This window comes from Salvelinus alpinus, chromosome 26 (assembly GCF_045679555.1).
Source record: "Salvelinus alpinus chromosome 26, SLU_Salpinus.1, whole genome shotgun sequence".
In the NCBI taxonomy this organism is placed as follows: domain Eukaryota; kingdom Metazoa; phylum Chordata; class Actinopteri; order Salmoniformes; family Salmonidae; genus Salvelinus; species Salvelinus alpinus.
The window spans coordinates 45,043,830-45,058,115 of NC_092111.1; the positions used below are offsets into that span (position 1 = coordinate 45,043,830).

Sequence of the window (14,286 nt, forward strand, 5' to 3'; positions counted from 1 at the left end):
TTCATGTTTTGTCCATTCAGTTGTTTTGTGGTGTCATTTCAGTCAACAAGTTCTGTATTTGAAAAACAGTATGTGTTTAGTTCTTTAGGTGCACAAATGTAAACACACATGTTCAGTTATACAGTTTCCATTATGAAGTGAGACTTCATTCCTCAGCTAGTTTAATGTTCTTCTTAGCAGACACAACTCAGTCTACAGTAGGTATTATGAACAAGATGTCCCACGTTCAGGCAAAGAAGAACAAGTCTGAATAGCCCCTTGGTCAAAAGTAGTGCCCTGATTTAGGTAATAGGGGGTCATTTAGGACATAAACACTGATAAAACAAGTGGACCCCTCCTAAATTTTACCCTTTGATAAACCTAGAATGTGGATTATTATTGTATACAAAGTCCAAATCAAATTTCCCCATAAATACATTGTGATCCATTTCAGTTCTTTGATCCTGAAGATAATATCAGCATTCAAACTTTAAATAATTCTTAGTCAATATTTCATTAGACAAGCTCAGCGGTAAGTCAATTTCTGTTATTTGACTCAAATAATGTTTAATCCTCTTGATAAGGAATAGTTTAGCAGATATATTTATGACATTTGTTTCATTTGGTGGTGATGATCTTGAATTGCTGGACGCCATCCATGAAATTTACGTTCGTATCAGACAAAGAACACATTTTCCTTTTTTTGGATGTTTTGGATAAGAAAGATGGCAATAGCTTGCACACTGAGGTGTATTGAAAATAACGGATAGAAATCAGAGGAGTAGCTGCTGTTTAAGACTACGAATAAACGTTTACAACGTAGGTTCACACAGGTCGAGAGAAAGATTTGAGGTGACAGACAGCGACACTTTCAGTGACACCATGCAACCTCTTACCTGTATCTAGCTGATCTAGGGTGTAATCATTATTCCAGAGTTTCTATTGGACAGATTCAGGTATGTTTATCTCCGTTTCATTCCGTTTGCTTACGTTAAAGAAACGTTTTTCAACAGAATCAGCAGAATGAATACACCCCTGGTCACACGCAAAACACAGTTCACTTTTATAGGCAGACAAACCGCTCGTTGTATTTCTTCACGCATCTGCACTCTCTCACCTTTTCCCTTCGCTTGTGGACTTCAATGCACAACATAGCAGCTGTCTGTGACAAGGCGGAAAAACCTTTCCAAACCTTCATATCATAACCGCTACACACAGCCTACATTGATGTCACCATATTAGCTAAAGTAACATCATAGTCAACTGTAGCTAATAGAACTTTTTATTTTTTTATGTTTTTACTTTCACCTTTCAACTTTCACTATTTATTTATTTCACCTTTATTTAACCAGGTCGGCCAGTTGAGAACAAGTTCTCATTTGCAACTGCGACCTCGCCAAGATAAAGCATAGCAGTTCGACACATACAACAACACAGAGTTACACATGGAATAAACAAACATACAGTCAATATTACAGTAGAACAAAATAAAACAAAAAGCCTATATACAGTGAGTGCAAATGAGGTAAGATAAGGGAGTTAAGGCAATAAATAGGCCATTGTGGCGAAGTAATTACAATATAGCAATTAAACACTGGAACGGTAGATGTGCAGAAGATAAATGTGCAAGTAGAGATACTGGGGTGCAAAGGAGCAAGATAAATAAATAAAAACAGTATGGGGATGAGGTAGTTGGATGGGCTGTTTACAGATGGGCTATGTACAGGTGCAGTGATCTGTGAGCTGCTCTGACAGCTGGTGCTTAAAGCTAGTGAGGGAGATATGAGTCTCCAGCTTCAGAGATTTTTGCAGTTCGTTCCAGTCATTGGCAGCAGAGAACTGGAAGGAAAGACGACCAAAGGAGGAATTGGCTTTGGGGGTGACCAGTGAGATATATCTGCTGGAGCGCGTGCTACGAGTGGGTGCTGCTATGGTGACCAGTGAGCTGAGATAAGGTTATCTAGCAGAGACTTGTAGATAACCTGTAGCCAGTGGGTTTGGCGACAAATATGAAGCGAGGGCCAACCAACGAGAGCGTACAGGTCGCAATGGTGGGTCGTTTATGGGGCTTTGGTGACAAAACGGATGGCACTGTGATAGACTGCATCCAGTTTGTTGAGTAGAGTGTTGGAGGCTATTTTATAGATGACATCACCGAAGTCGAGGATCGGTAGGATGGTCAGTTTTACGAGGGTAAGTTTGGCAGAATGAGTGAAGGATGCTTTGTTGCGATATAGGAAGCCGATTCTAGATTTAATTTTGGATTGGAGATGCTTAATGTGAGTCTGGAAGGAGAGTTTACAGTCTAACCAAACACCTAGGTATTTGTAGTTGTCCACGTATTCTAAGTCAGAGCCGTCCAGAGTAATGATGCTGGGCAGGTGCGGGCAGTGATCGGTTGAATAGCATGCATTTAGTTTTACTTGCATTTAAGAGCAGTTGGAGGTCACAGAAGGAGAGTTGTATGGCATTGAAGCTCGTCTGGAGGTTAGTTAACACAGTGTCCAAAGAAGGGCCAGATGTATACAGAATGGTGTCGTCTGCGTAGAGGTGGATCAGAGAATCACCAGCAGCAAGAGCGACATCATTGATGTATACAGAGAAGAGAGTCGGCCCGAGAATTGAACCCTGTGGCACCCCCATAGAGACTGCCAGAGGTCCAGACAACAGGCCCTCCGATTTGACACACTGAACTCTATCAGAGAAGTAGTTGGTAAACCAGGCGAGGCAGTCATTTGAGAAACCAAGGCTGTCGAGTCTGCCAATATGAATGTGGTGATTGACAGAGTCGAAAGCCTTAGCCAGGTCGATGAATACTGCTGCACAGTAATGTCTCTTATCGATGGCGGTTATGATGTAATTTAGGACCTTGAGCGTGGCTGAGGTGTACCCATGACCAGCTCTGAAACCAGATTGCATAGCGGAGAAGGTACAGTGGGATTCGAAATGGTCGGTAATCTGTTTGTTAACTTGGCTTTCGAAGACCTTAGAAAGACAGGGTAGGATAGATATAGGTCTGTAACAGTTTGGGTCTAGAGTGTCTCCCCCTTTGAAGAGGGGGATGACCGCGGCAGCTTTCCAATCTTTGGGGATCTCAGACGATACGAAAGAGAGTTTGAACAGGCTAGTAATGGGGGTTGCAACAATTTCGGCAGATCATTTTAGAAAGAGAGGGTCCAGATTGTCTAGCCCGGCTGATTTGTAGGGGTCCAGATTTTGCAGCTCTTTCAGAACATCAGCTATCTGGATTTGGGTGAAGGAGAAATGGTGGGGGCTTTGGCGGGTTGCTGTGGAGGGTGCTGGGCAGTTGACCAGGGGTAGGGGTAGCCAGGTGGAAAGCATGGCCAGCCGTAGAGAAATGCTTATTGAAATTCTCAATTATAGTGGATTTATCGGTGATGACAGTGTTTCCTAGCCTCAGAGCAGTGGGCAGCTGGGAGGAGGTGCTCTTATTCTCCATGGACTTTACAGTGTCCCAGAACTTTTTGGATTTAGTACTACAGGATGCAAATTTCTGTTTGAAAAAGCTAGCCTTAGCTTTCCTAACTGCCTGTGTATATTTGTTCCTAACTTCCCTGAAAAGTTGCATATCACGGGGGCTATTCGATGCTAATGCAGAACGCCACAGGATGTTTTTGTGCTGGTCAAGGGCAGACAGGTCTGGAGTGAACCAAGGACTATATCTATTCCTAGTTCTACATTTTTTGAATGTGGCATGCTTATTTAAGATGGCGAGGAAGGCACTTTTAAAGAATAGCCAGGCATCATCTACTGATGGGATGAGGTCATTCCAGGATACCCCGGCCAGGTCGATTAGAAAGGCCTGCTCGCAGAAGTGTTTTAGGGAGCGTTTGACAGTGATGAGGGGTGGTCGTTAGGTCGCAGACCCATTACGGATGCAGGCAATGAGGCAGTGATCGCTGAGACCTTGATTGAAAACAGCAGAGGTGTATTTGGAGGGCGAGTTAGTTAGGATGACATCTATGAGGGTGCCCGTGTTTACGGATTTAGAGTTGTACCTGGTAGGTTCATTGATAATTTGAGTGAGATTGAGGGCATCAAGCTTAGATTGTAGTGTTAATTAGGTCACCTAGTAGCACGAGCTCAGAAGATAGATGGGGGGCAATCAATTCACATATGGTGTCGAGGGCACAGCTGGGAGCAGGGGGAGGTCTATAGCAAGCGGCAACAGTGAGAGACTTGTTTCTGGAAAGGTGAATTTTTAGAAGTAGATGCTCGAATTGTTTGGGTACAGACCTGGATAGTAATACAGAACTATGCAAGCTATCTTTGCAGTAGATTGCAACCCCGCCCCCTTTGGCAGTTCTATCTTGGCGGAAAATGTTATAGTTGATGATGGAGATTTCAGGGTTTTTGGTGGTCTTCCTAAGCCAGGATTCAGACACGGCTAAGACATCCGGGTGACAGAGTGTGCTAAAGCAGTGAGTAAAACAAACTTAGGGAGGAGGCTTCTAATGTTAACATGCATGAAACCAAGGCTTTTACGGTTACAGAAGTCAACAAATGAGAACACCTGGGGAGTGGGAGTGGAGCTAGGCACTGCAGGACCTGGATTAACCTCTACATCACCACAGGAACAGAGGAGAAGTAGGATAAGGGTACGGCTAAAGGCTATAAGAACTGGTCGTCTACCACGGTCGGAACAGAGTAAAAGGAGCAGGTTTCTGGGCACGATAGCATAGATTCAAGGCATAGTGTACAGACAAAGGTAAGGTGGGATGTGAGTACATTGGAGGTAAACCTAGGCATTGAGTAATGATGAGAGAGATATAGTCTCTAGAGATGTTTAAACCAGGTGATGTCATCGCATATGCAGGAGGTGGAACAACATGGTTGGTTTAGGCATATTGAGCAGGGCTAGAGGCTCTACAGTGAAATAAGACAGTAATCACTAACCAGGACAGTAATGGACGAGGCATATTGACATTAGAGAGAGACATGCGTAGCCAAGTGAACATATGGGTCCAGTGAGTGGTTGGGCTGACTGGGGACACGGCGATTCAGACAGTTAGCAGGCCGATGCTAACAAGCTAACAGTTAGTAGGCCGGGGTTAAACAAGCTAGCAGTTAGCAGACCGGGGCTAGCAGTTAGCAGACCGGGTTGGCAAGCTAGCAGTTAGCAGACCGGGTTGGCAAGCAAGCAGTTAGCAGGGGCTAGCAGTTAGCAGACCGGGGCAGGCAAGCTAGCAGTTAGTAGACCGGGGCTAGTAAGTTAGCCTTTGGGAGACGTTGCGATGGGGGTAAGTCTGTTTTTGCCTCTTCGTGCGGTGACGTCGATAGACCAGTCGTGGAATTTGTGGGGTTCCAAGTAGCTCTAGGTAGCTAGCAGGTTAGCAGAATGGGCCTTCAGCGGGCGTCGCGCCTGAGGGGCCTGTTGGAATCCTCGGGCAGATTATGTCGGTTTTCCAATCGTAGAGGATCGGCGGGGTTCCGTGCCCCGTACCAGCAGTAGAAGGGGTCCGGATATTGTAGCCCAGGAGTGGGCTTCGGTGGTAGCACAGGAGCCCTGGCCGGGCTAGCTTCAGGCTAATTGGTGCTTGCTCCGGGATGGAAATGCTAGCCAGGAGTAGTCACCCGGGATTGCGGTTAGCTAGTTGCAAAGATCCAGATGAAAATGTTCAGAGTTTGCGGTAGGAATCCGGGGATATGGAGAGAAATAGGTCGGTTATGCTCTGGTTTGAGTCACGTTGTTCGATCTGGCGAGAGCTTTCCGAGCTAAAGGTTAGCTGATGACCGCTAGCAATAGTTTGCTAACTGATAGCTGGTAGGTAGCTTAGCTTCAGTTGAGGGATTCCAGATCCAAAGTAAATATAACTACTTTAGAAAAAAGCAGATCCACGCCACATTGGGTGAGGCGGGTTGCAGGAGAGTATTTAGAAGTTGAGGTTTAGGAAAATATTTTTAAAAAGATATGTGAAGAAAAAGATGTAAAAAGATATATACAAGGGACATGACAGGACGAAGATGTCTGACTGCTACGCCATTTTGGAAATAGCTAACGCCTAACGCGTTAGTAAATCCGCTACAATCATGCATTACAGTGTACAGTCAGTAAGCAATTTAGCAGTTACACCGGCGGGCCCAGGTGGCAATACATTTGTCAAACCAAAAGCTTACCTTGAAATGGAAGAGTTCCAGTGTTGGACAGTCATAGCCAGCAACATAACATCCTTCTGTTTGAGACGGGTGTTTGAGTACGCGAAACTAGCTAGCTGCATTTGTTAGCTAAGTAAGTGAAAGTGAAAGTGAATTTTTTTTTTTTACAAAATATACCTAGCTCTCTTTCTTTTTCTTGCTCCTCCTTCATTTTTTAAATTAATTTGTTCAAAACTGTTAAACTATTGTCTTTCTCTCTCTTTGAGTCAACTACTCACCACATTTTATCCACTGCAGTGCTAGCTAGCTGTAGCTTATGCTTTCAGTACTAGATTAATTATTTGATTGGGTGGAAAACATGTCAGTTCATGCTGCAAGAGCTCTGATAGGTTAGAAGATGCCCCCTGGAAGTTGTCATAATTACTCTGTAAGTCTATGGAAGAGGGTGAGAACCAAGAGCCTCCTAGGTTTTGTATTGAAGTCAATGTACCAAGAGGAAGACGGAAGCTAGCTGTCCTCTGGCTACACCATGGTGCTATTGAGGCTACTGTAGACCTTCTTTGCAAAACAGTGTGTTTTAATCAATTATTTGGTGACAGGGTAACTTTTAAAAAATTTCACTATTTTTATTTTTATGATATTCACTGAGGAAGATGGTCCTCCCCTTCCTCCTCCTGACGAGCCTCCACTGATATATATATATATACCTTTCTTCATTTCAGCAGTTATCTTCATTGAAATAGTTTACCATATGGCCAACTCATTCGCATTAGGCGCTTTTGTGACTCTGATTTATCCTTTGATGTAGATGCCAAAGATGTATGTGAACGATTCAAAACAAGAGGGTATAAAGAAGAATTATTGGACAATTGCCTTATTAAGAGAGTAAGACAAACTGTGCGCAATGCATGATGTCAACCATGTCAAATGAATCCCTCTGCAACTCTGGTGTCCACCTACATGTAACCGATGTGAAATGGCTAGCTAGTTAGCGGTGGTGCGCACTTATAGCGTTTCAATCGGCTTTTGTGGCGCGATGGGTAACGATGCTTCGAGTGTGGCTGTTGTTGATGTGTGCAGAGGGTCCCTGGTTCGAACCCAGTTAGGGGCGAGGAGAAGGACGGGAGCTGAACTGCTACATACAGTCCCATTTCAAGGTCGACCAAGGAAGTGGCAAATAGACGTTTTGCTATAAGAGACCCTCAAATTTACAGCATTGTTTAGCAAAGTCAGATTCCCCTAAGAAAAAAAGCATCGTATTTCATGTCTATCATTCCTGATGGTAATTTCTCTTGTCACAACCTGTTATGTCATGATCAGAGGGAACTCTCTTATCTATCCACATTCAGAGCATTGCATTGTGAAAGGCATTGACTTTATATGACCATGTATTGCAATGTGAAACATGTATTTCTAGATTAAACACTGATTCAGTTTGGTGAAAAAGTGACTGTATGATTTTTGTGTGTTGTACTTATTAGTCAATTGAAAATGTGCTGAGTTTTGAAACAACTGTCTTCTTGATGATCTGTCTGAGTTTTTAATACGAGTTGTTAAAATGTTCCACGTGCTTGTGAAAATTGCACCAAAGCGATTATTTTTTTTTTTAAATGTTTTGTTTACTGTGATATAATCTGTGGAATTTATGTTTGTGTGCATTCTATTAAAACACCACTAGAGAGCGCTGTTGTACAGGCTTCTTTTACAGCGTTCACATCTCCTCTTGAGTTCTCATGTCTCACAACAGTCAGTCGTGTTGCTCCTGAATATCTCGTTTTAAATCACAGAGGAGGAACTCTACGTATATTAGTAGCATAGACTACTAATCTAAAATGTGTCTGGAAAAAGTAGAACGAGGTAAGACTGTTCTAAGGAAAAAGTAGAACGAGGTAAGACTGTTCTAAGGAAAAAGTAGAACGAGGTAAGACTGTTCTAAGGAAAAAGTAGAACGAGGTAAGACTGTTCTAAGGAAAAAGTAGAACGAGGTAAGACTGTTCTAAGGAAAAAGTAGAACGAGGTAAGACTGTTCTAAGGAAAAAGTAGAACGAGGTAAGACTGTTCTAAGGAAAAAGTAGAACGAGGTAAGACTGTTCTAAGGAAAAAGTCCCGAGGCCTATATGTTATGTTTATGTAAATTTGTCAGATCACAACCTGTATCAGGCTACCTGGTCCTTATTCCTAAATCACTATTATTCCTAAAATACACGCTTGCTAAATACATTTGATCATTCACCTAAACAGGGGTAGGCTACATTTAAAATATATATATATATATTTGTAAGGTATCTTGTAAAATTACATTTACTCTCATCACTATCAAATAACATTACCATTTGTTACATTGTGAAATTAAATATGTAAGTAATCCCACAGCTACACTAATTAGGATCCATTATGGCCTGCCTATTATGACTTGTTGAAATATAAAATATTAAAACAATAGGCCTACATTTGTTTTACGTAACATCGTTATAAGAAACATAAATAATTATCCTCATTGGGATGCAAGCGACATACTGAAACATTGCCCACTGCTCACCATCTTTCCCCCTTTATGACGGACAAACGCGTTCCTTCCCGTCGCACCTTCTATCCGAGACGCGCATCGCAACGGCAACCTGTAGAACGCAACGCGAGTTGAAATGCACAGCGGTAGCGGTTGTATGAATTCTGTCGGATCATATCAGCTGATCTTTCGGTCGTTTTTTCGTTGACTTTTAGACTAGATTCATTCAACTGAACACAACTAGTTTATTACCAACATAAAATTGAAAATAAAAAGATCACCTGTAAAATGGATTGTTCTTCTGAGGCGGTGCAGTTGCTTTCTGATGAAACCACCACTCCAATGGAATTGAAAAAAGGAATGTCCATATTTCTGGATGTAAGTACTATGTATGACTTTAATCTTTATCCAGAAAAAATGCGTCTTTTGAACGTTATTCCCCTTGATACGGTGACTGTGAGACCGTAGGCTATAGTTCATCGACGGGGAAAACAGAATGCCTAGCAGTTTTACCAAGTTTCAAATAACTTCCCGATAGACGAATCGACAAAAGAAATGTAATCATCATTGTTTAACTGATTTACATACCTCTCTTCATTCAAGCAGGACAAATGCAATGCATTTGATTGGCAAATGTCAATAATATTTCCCATCTGTCCTTCTTGGGCTATGATGTTTCCTTTTATAGGCTAGCTACTTTATCTTATGTAACTCATCGATTCATTATTTGTATCGCTATATATTCCATACACGTATACGTTTATTTATGTATACTTACACTATATCTATTCAATACCGTATATTATGTAGCACATAGATGGATGATGTTACATGTTTTATTACACTACTCTGTGTCTGTAGATGTAAAACCCCCACAGGGTCTGCCTGCTGGCAGGGCTGGCTTGCACCAGACGTGTTCAGTTCACACAGTGTTATAACGTGAATTCATGTGACAACGTCTGGTTTCCAAATGCCACCCTATTCCCTATATAGTGCGCCACATTTGACCAAAAGTAGTGCACTATGTAGGGAATAGGGTGCCATTTGGCAGCTCGACAAAAGTTGACCTTTCCCGTTAATGCATCACCTGCTGGGTGCGTCATAGTTGTTTGACCATCATTTGGCGTGTTACCACTTCTAACTCGTTCCCACCAATACTTGCTGCACCAATTAGCTGATTTGATTTCACACGGATCCCTACAGATCTTTATCATGTATTTGCCTTGCTATCTAAATAATGGACATATTTTGTAGGCTGTAGACAGGTTGGTTGTCTGGCAACAAAACAGAAGGTGCACAACTATGGGGTAAAACAGATGGGGTTGTGGGTAAAACAGATGGGGTTGTGGGTAAAACAGATGGGTTGGGGGGTAAAACAGATGGGGTTGTGGGTAAAACAGATGGGTTGGGGGGTAAAACAGATGGGGTTGTGGGTAAAACAGATGGGGTTGTGGGTAAAACAGATGGGGTTGTGGGTAAAACAGATGGGTTGGGGGGTAAAACAGATGGGGTTGTGGGGTAAAACAGATGGGTTGTGGGTAAAACAGATGGGGTTGTGGGTAAAACAGATGGGTTGGGGGGTAAAACAGATGGGTTGGGGGGTAAAACAGATGGGTTGTGGGTAAAACAGATGGGGTTGTGGGGTAAAACAGATGGGGTTGTGGGTAAAACAGATGGGGTTGTGGGTAAAACAGATGGGTTGGGGGGTAAAACAGATGGGGTTGTGGGTAAAACAGATGGGTTGGGGGGTAAAACAGATGGGGTTGTGGGTAAAACAGATGGGGTTGTGGGTAAAACAGATGGGTTGGGGGGTAAAACAGATGGGGTTGTGGGTAAAACAGATGGGGTTGTGGGTAAAACAGATGGGTTGTGGGTAAAACAGATGGGGTTGTGGGTAAAACAGATGGGTTGTGGGTAAAACAGATGGGGTTGTGGGTAAAACAGATGGGTTGTGGGTAAAACAGATGGGGTTGTGGGGTAAAACAGATGGGGTTGTGGGGTAAAACAGATGGGGTTGTGGGGTAAAACAGATGGGTTGTGGGTAAAACAGATGGGGTTGTGGGTAAAACAGATGGGGTTGTGGGGTAAAACAGATGGGTTGTGGGTAAAACAGATGGGGTTGTGGGGTAAAACAGATGGGGTTGTGGGGTAAAACAGATGGGGTTGTGGGTAAAACAGATGGGGTTGTGGGGTAAAACAGATGGGTTGTGGGGTAAAACAGATGGGGTTGTGGGGTAAAACAGATGGGTTGTGGGGTAAAACAGATGGGGTTGTGGGGTAAAACAGATGGGTTGTGGGGTAAAACAGATGGGGTTGTGGGGTAAAACAGATGGGGTTGTGGGGAAAACAGATGGGGTTGTGGGGTAAACAGATGGGGTTGTGGGTAAAACAGATGGGGTTGTGGGGTAAACAGATGGGGTTGTGGGTAAAACAGATGGGTTGTGGGGTAAACAGATGGGGTTGTGGGTAAAACAGATGGGGTTGTGGGGTAAAACAGATGGGGTTGTGGGGTAAACAGATGGGGTTGTGGGTAAAACAGATGGGGTTGTGGGGTAAACAGATGGGGTTGTGGGTAAAACAGATGGGGTTGTGGGGTAAAACAGATGGGGTTGTGGGGTAAACAGATGGGGTTGTGGGTAAAACAGATGGGTTGTGGGGTAAAACAGATGGGGTTGTGGGGTAAAACAGATGGGTTGTGGGGTAAAACAGATGGGGTTGTGGGGTAAAACAGATGGGTTGTGGGGTAAAACAGATGGGGTTGTGGGGTAAAACAGATGGGTTGTGGGGTAAAACAGATGGGGTTGTGGGGTAAAACAGATGGGTTGTGGGTAAAACAGATGGGGTTGTGGGTAAAACAGATGGGGTTGTGGGTAAAACAGATGTGGTTGTGGGTAAAACAGATGGGGTTGTGGGTAAAACAGATGGGTTGGGGGGTAAAACAGATGGGGTTGTGGGGTAAAACAGATGGGGTTGTGGGTAAAACAGATGTGGTTGTGGGTAAAACAGATGGGGTTGTGGGTAAAACAGATGGGTTGTGGGTAAAACAGATGGGGTTGTGGGGTAAAACAGATGGGGTTGTGGGTAAAACAGATGGGGTTGTGGGTAAAACAGATGGGTTGGGGGGTAAAACAGATGGGGTTGTGGGTAAAACAGATGGGTTGGGGGGTAAAACAGATGGGGTTGTGGGTAAAACAGATGGGGTTGTGGGTAAAACAGATGGGTTGGGGGGTAAAACAGATGGGGTTGTGGGTAAAACAGATGGGGTTGTGGGTAAAACAGATGGGTTGTGGGTAAAACAGATGGGGTTGTGGGTAAAACAGATGGGTTGTGGGTAAAACAGATGGGGTTGTGGGGTAAAACAGATGGGGTTGTGGGGTAAAACAGATGGGTTGTGGGTAAAACAGATGGGGTTGTGGGTAAAACAGATGGGGTTGTGGGGTAAAACAGATGGGTTGTGGGTAAAACAGATGGGGTTGTGGGGTAAAACAGATGGGGTTGTGGGGTAAAACAGATGGGGTTGTGGGTAAAACAGATGGGGTTGTGGGGTAAAACAGATGGGTTGTGGGGTAAAACAGATGGGGTTGTGGGGTAAAACAGATGGGTTGTGGGGTAAAACAGATGGGTTGGGGGGTAAAACAGATGGGTTGGGGGGTAAAACAGATGGGGTTGTGGGTAAAACAGATGGGGTTGTGGGGTAAAACAGATGGGTTGTGGGGTAAAACAGATGGGGTTGTGGGGTAAAACAGATGGGTTGTGGGGTAAAACAGATGGGGTTGTGGGGTAAAACAGATGGGTTGTGGGGTAAAACAGATGGGGTTGTGGGGTAAAACAGATGGGGTTGTGGGTAAAACAGATGGGGTTGTGGGGTAAACAGATGGGGTTGTGGGTAAAACAGATGGGGTTGTGGGGTAAACAGATGGGGTTGTGGGTAAAACAGATGGGTTGTGGGGTAAACAGATGGGGTTGTGGGTAAAACAGATGGGGTTGTGGGGTAAAACAGATGGGGTTGTGGGGTAAACAGATGGGGTTGTGGGTAAAACAGATGGGTTGTGGGGTAAACAGATGGGGTTGTGGGTAAAACAGATGGGGTTGTGGGGTAAAACAGATGGGGTTGTGGGGTAAACAGATGGGGTTGTGGGTAAAACAGATGGGTTGTGGGGTAAAACAGATGGGGTTGTGGGGTAAAACAGATGGGTTGTGGGGTAAAACAGATGGGGTTGTGGGTAAAACAGATGGGGTTGTGGGGTAAAACAGATGGGGTTGTGGGGTAAAACAGATGGGTTGTGGGGTAAAACAGATGGGGTTGTGGGGTAAAACAGATGGGTTGTGGGGTAAAACAGATGGGGTTGTGGGGTAAAACAGATGGGGTTGTGGGTAAAACAGATGGGGTTGTGGGGTAAAACAGATGGGGTTGTGGGGTAAAACAGATGGGTTGTGGGTAAAACAGATGGGGTTGTGGGGTAAAACAGATGGGGTTGTGGGGTAAAACAGATGGGGTTGTGGGGTAAAACAGATGGGGTTGTGGGGTAAAACAGATGGGGTTGTGGGGTAAAACAGATGGGGTTGTGGGTAAAACAGATGGGGTTGTGGGGTAAACAGACGGGGTTGTGGGTAAAACAGATGGGGTTGTGGGGTAAACAGATGGTGTTGTGGGTAAAACAGATGGGTTGTGGGGTAAACAGATGGGGTTGTGGGTAAAACAGATGGGGTTGTGGGGTAAAACAGATGGGGTTGTGGGGTAAACAGATGGGGTTGTGGGTAAAACAGATGGGTTGTGGGGTAAACAGATGGGGTTGTGGGTAAAACAGATGGGGTTGTGGGGTAAAACAGATGGGGTTGTGGGGTAAACAGATGGGGTTGTGGGTAAAACAGATGGGTTGTGGGGTAAAACAGATGGGGTTGTGGGGTAAAACAGATGGGTTGTGGGGTAAAACAGATGGGGTTGTGGGTAAAACAGATGGGGTTGTGGGGTAAAACAGATGGGGTTGTGGGGTAAAACAGATGGGTTGTGGGGTAAAACAGATGGGGTTGTGGGGTAAAACAGATGGGTTGTGGGGGTAAAACAGATGGGGTTGTGGGGTAAAACAGATGGGGTTGTGGGTAAAACAGATGGGGTTGTGGGGTAAAACAGATGGGGTTGTGGGGTAAAACAGATGGGTTGTGGGTAAAACAGATGGGTTGTGGGGTAAACAGATGGGGTTGTGGGGTAAAACAGATGGGGTTGTGGGGTAAACAGATGGGGTTGTGGGTAAAACAGATGGGTTGTGGGGTAAACAGATGGGGTTGTGGGTAAAACAGATGGGGTTGTGGGGTAAAACAGATGGGGTTGTGGGGTAAACAGATGGGGTTGTGGGTAAAACAGATGGGTTGTGGGGTAAAACAGATGGGGTTGTGGGGTAAAACAGATGGGTTGTGGGGTAAAACAGATGGGGTTGTGGGTAAAACAGATGGGGTTGTGGGGTAAAACAGATGGGGTTGTGGGGTAAAACAGATGGGTTGTGGGGTAAAACAGATGGGGTTGTGGGGTAAAACAGATGGGTTGTGGGGTAAAACAGATGGGGTTGTGGGGTAAAACAGATGGGGTTGTGGGTAAAACAGATGGGGTTGTGGGGTAAAACAGATGGGGTTGTGGGGTAAAACAGATGGGTTGTGGGTAAAACAGATGGGGTTGTGGGGTAAAACAG

At 44.4% G+C, this 14,286-nt stretch overlaps 1 protein-coding gene across 1 annotated transcript in view; it reads left to right on the top strand.

The window, feature by feature from the left end:
- Positions 1-8,675: 8,675 nt before the first annotated feature.
- necab1 (N-terminal EF-hand calcium binding protein 1) overlaps positions 8,676-14,286 on the top strand; it is a 106,898-nt gene continuing 101,287 nt past the window's right edge. Inside the window, exon 1 of the mRNA XM_071369063.1 lies at positions 8,676-8,980. Coding sequence (XP_071225164.1) covers positions 8,891-8,980 — 90 coding nt within the window. The 5' untranslated portion in view covers positions 8,676-8,890. The remainder of the gene's footprint in view (positions 8,981-14,286) is intronic.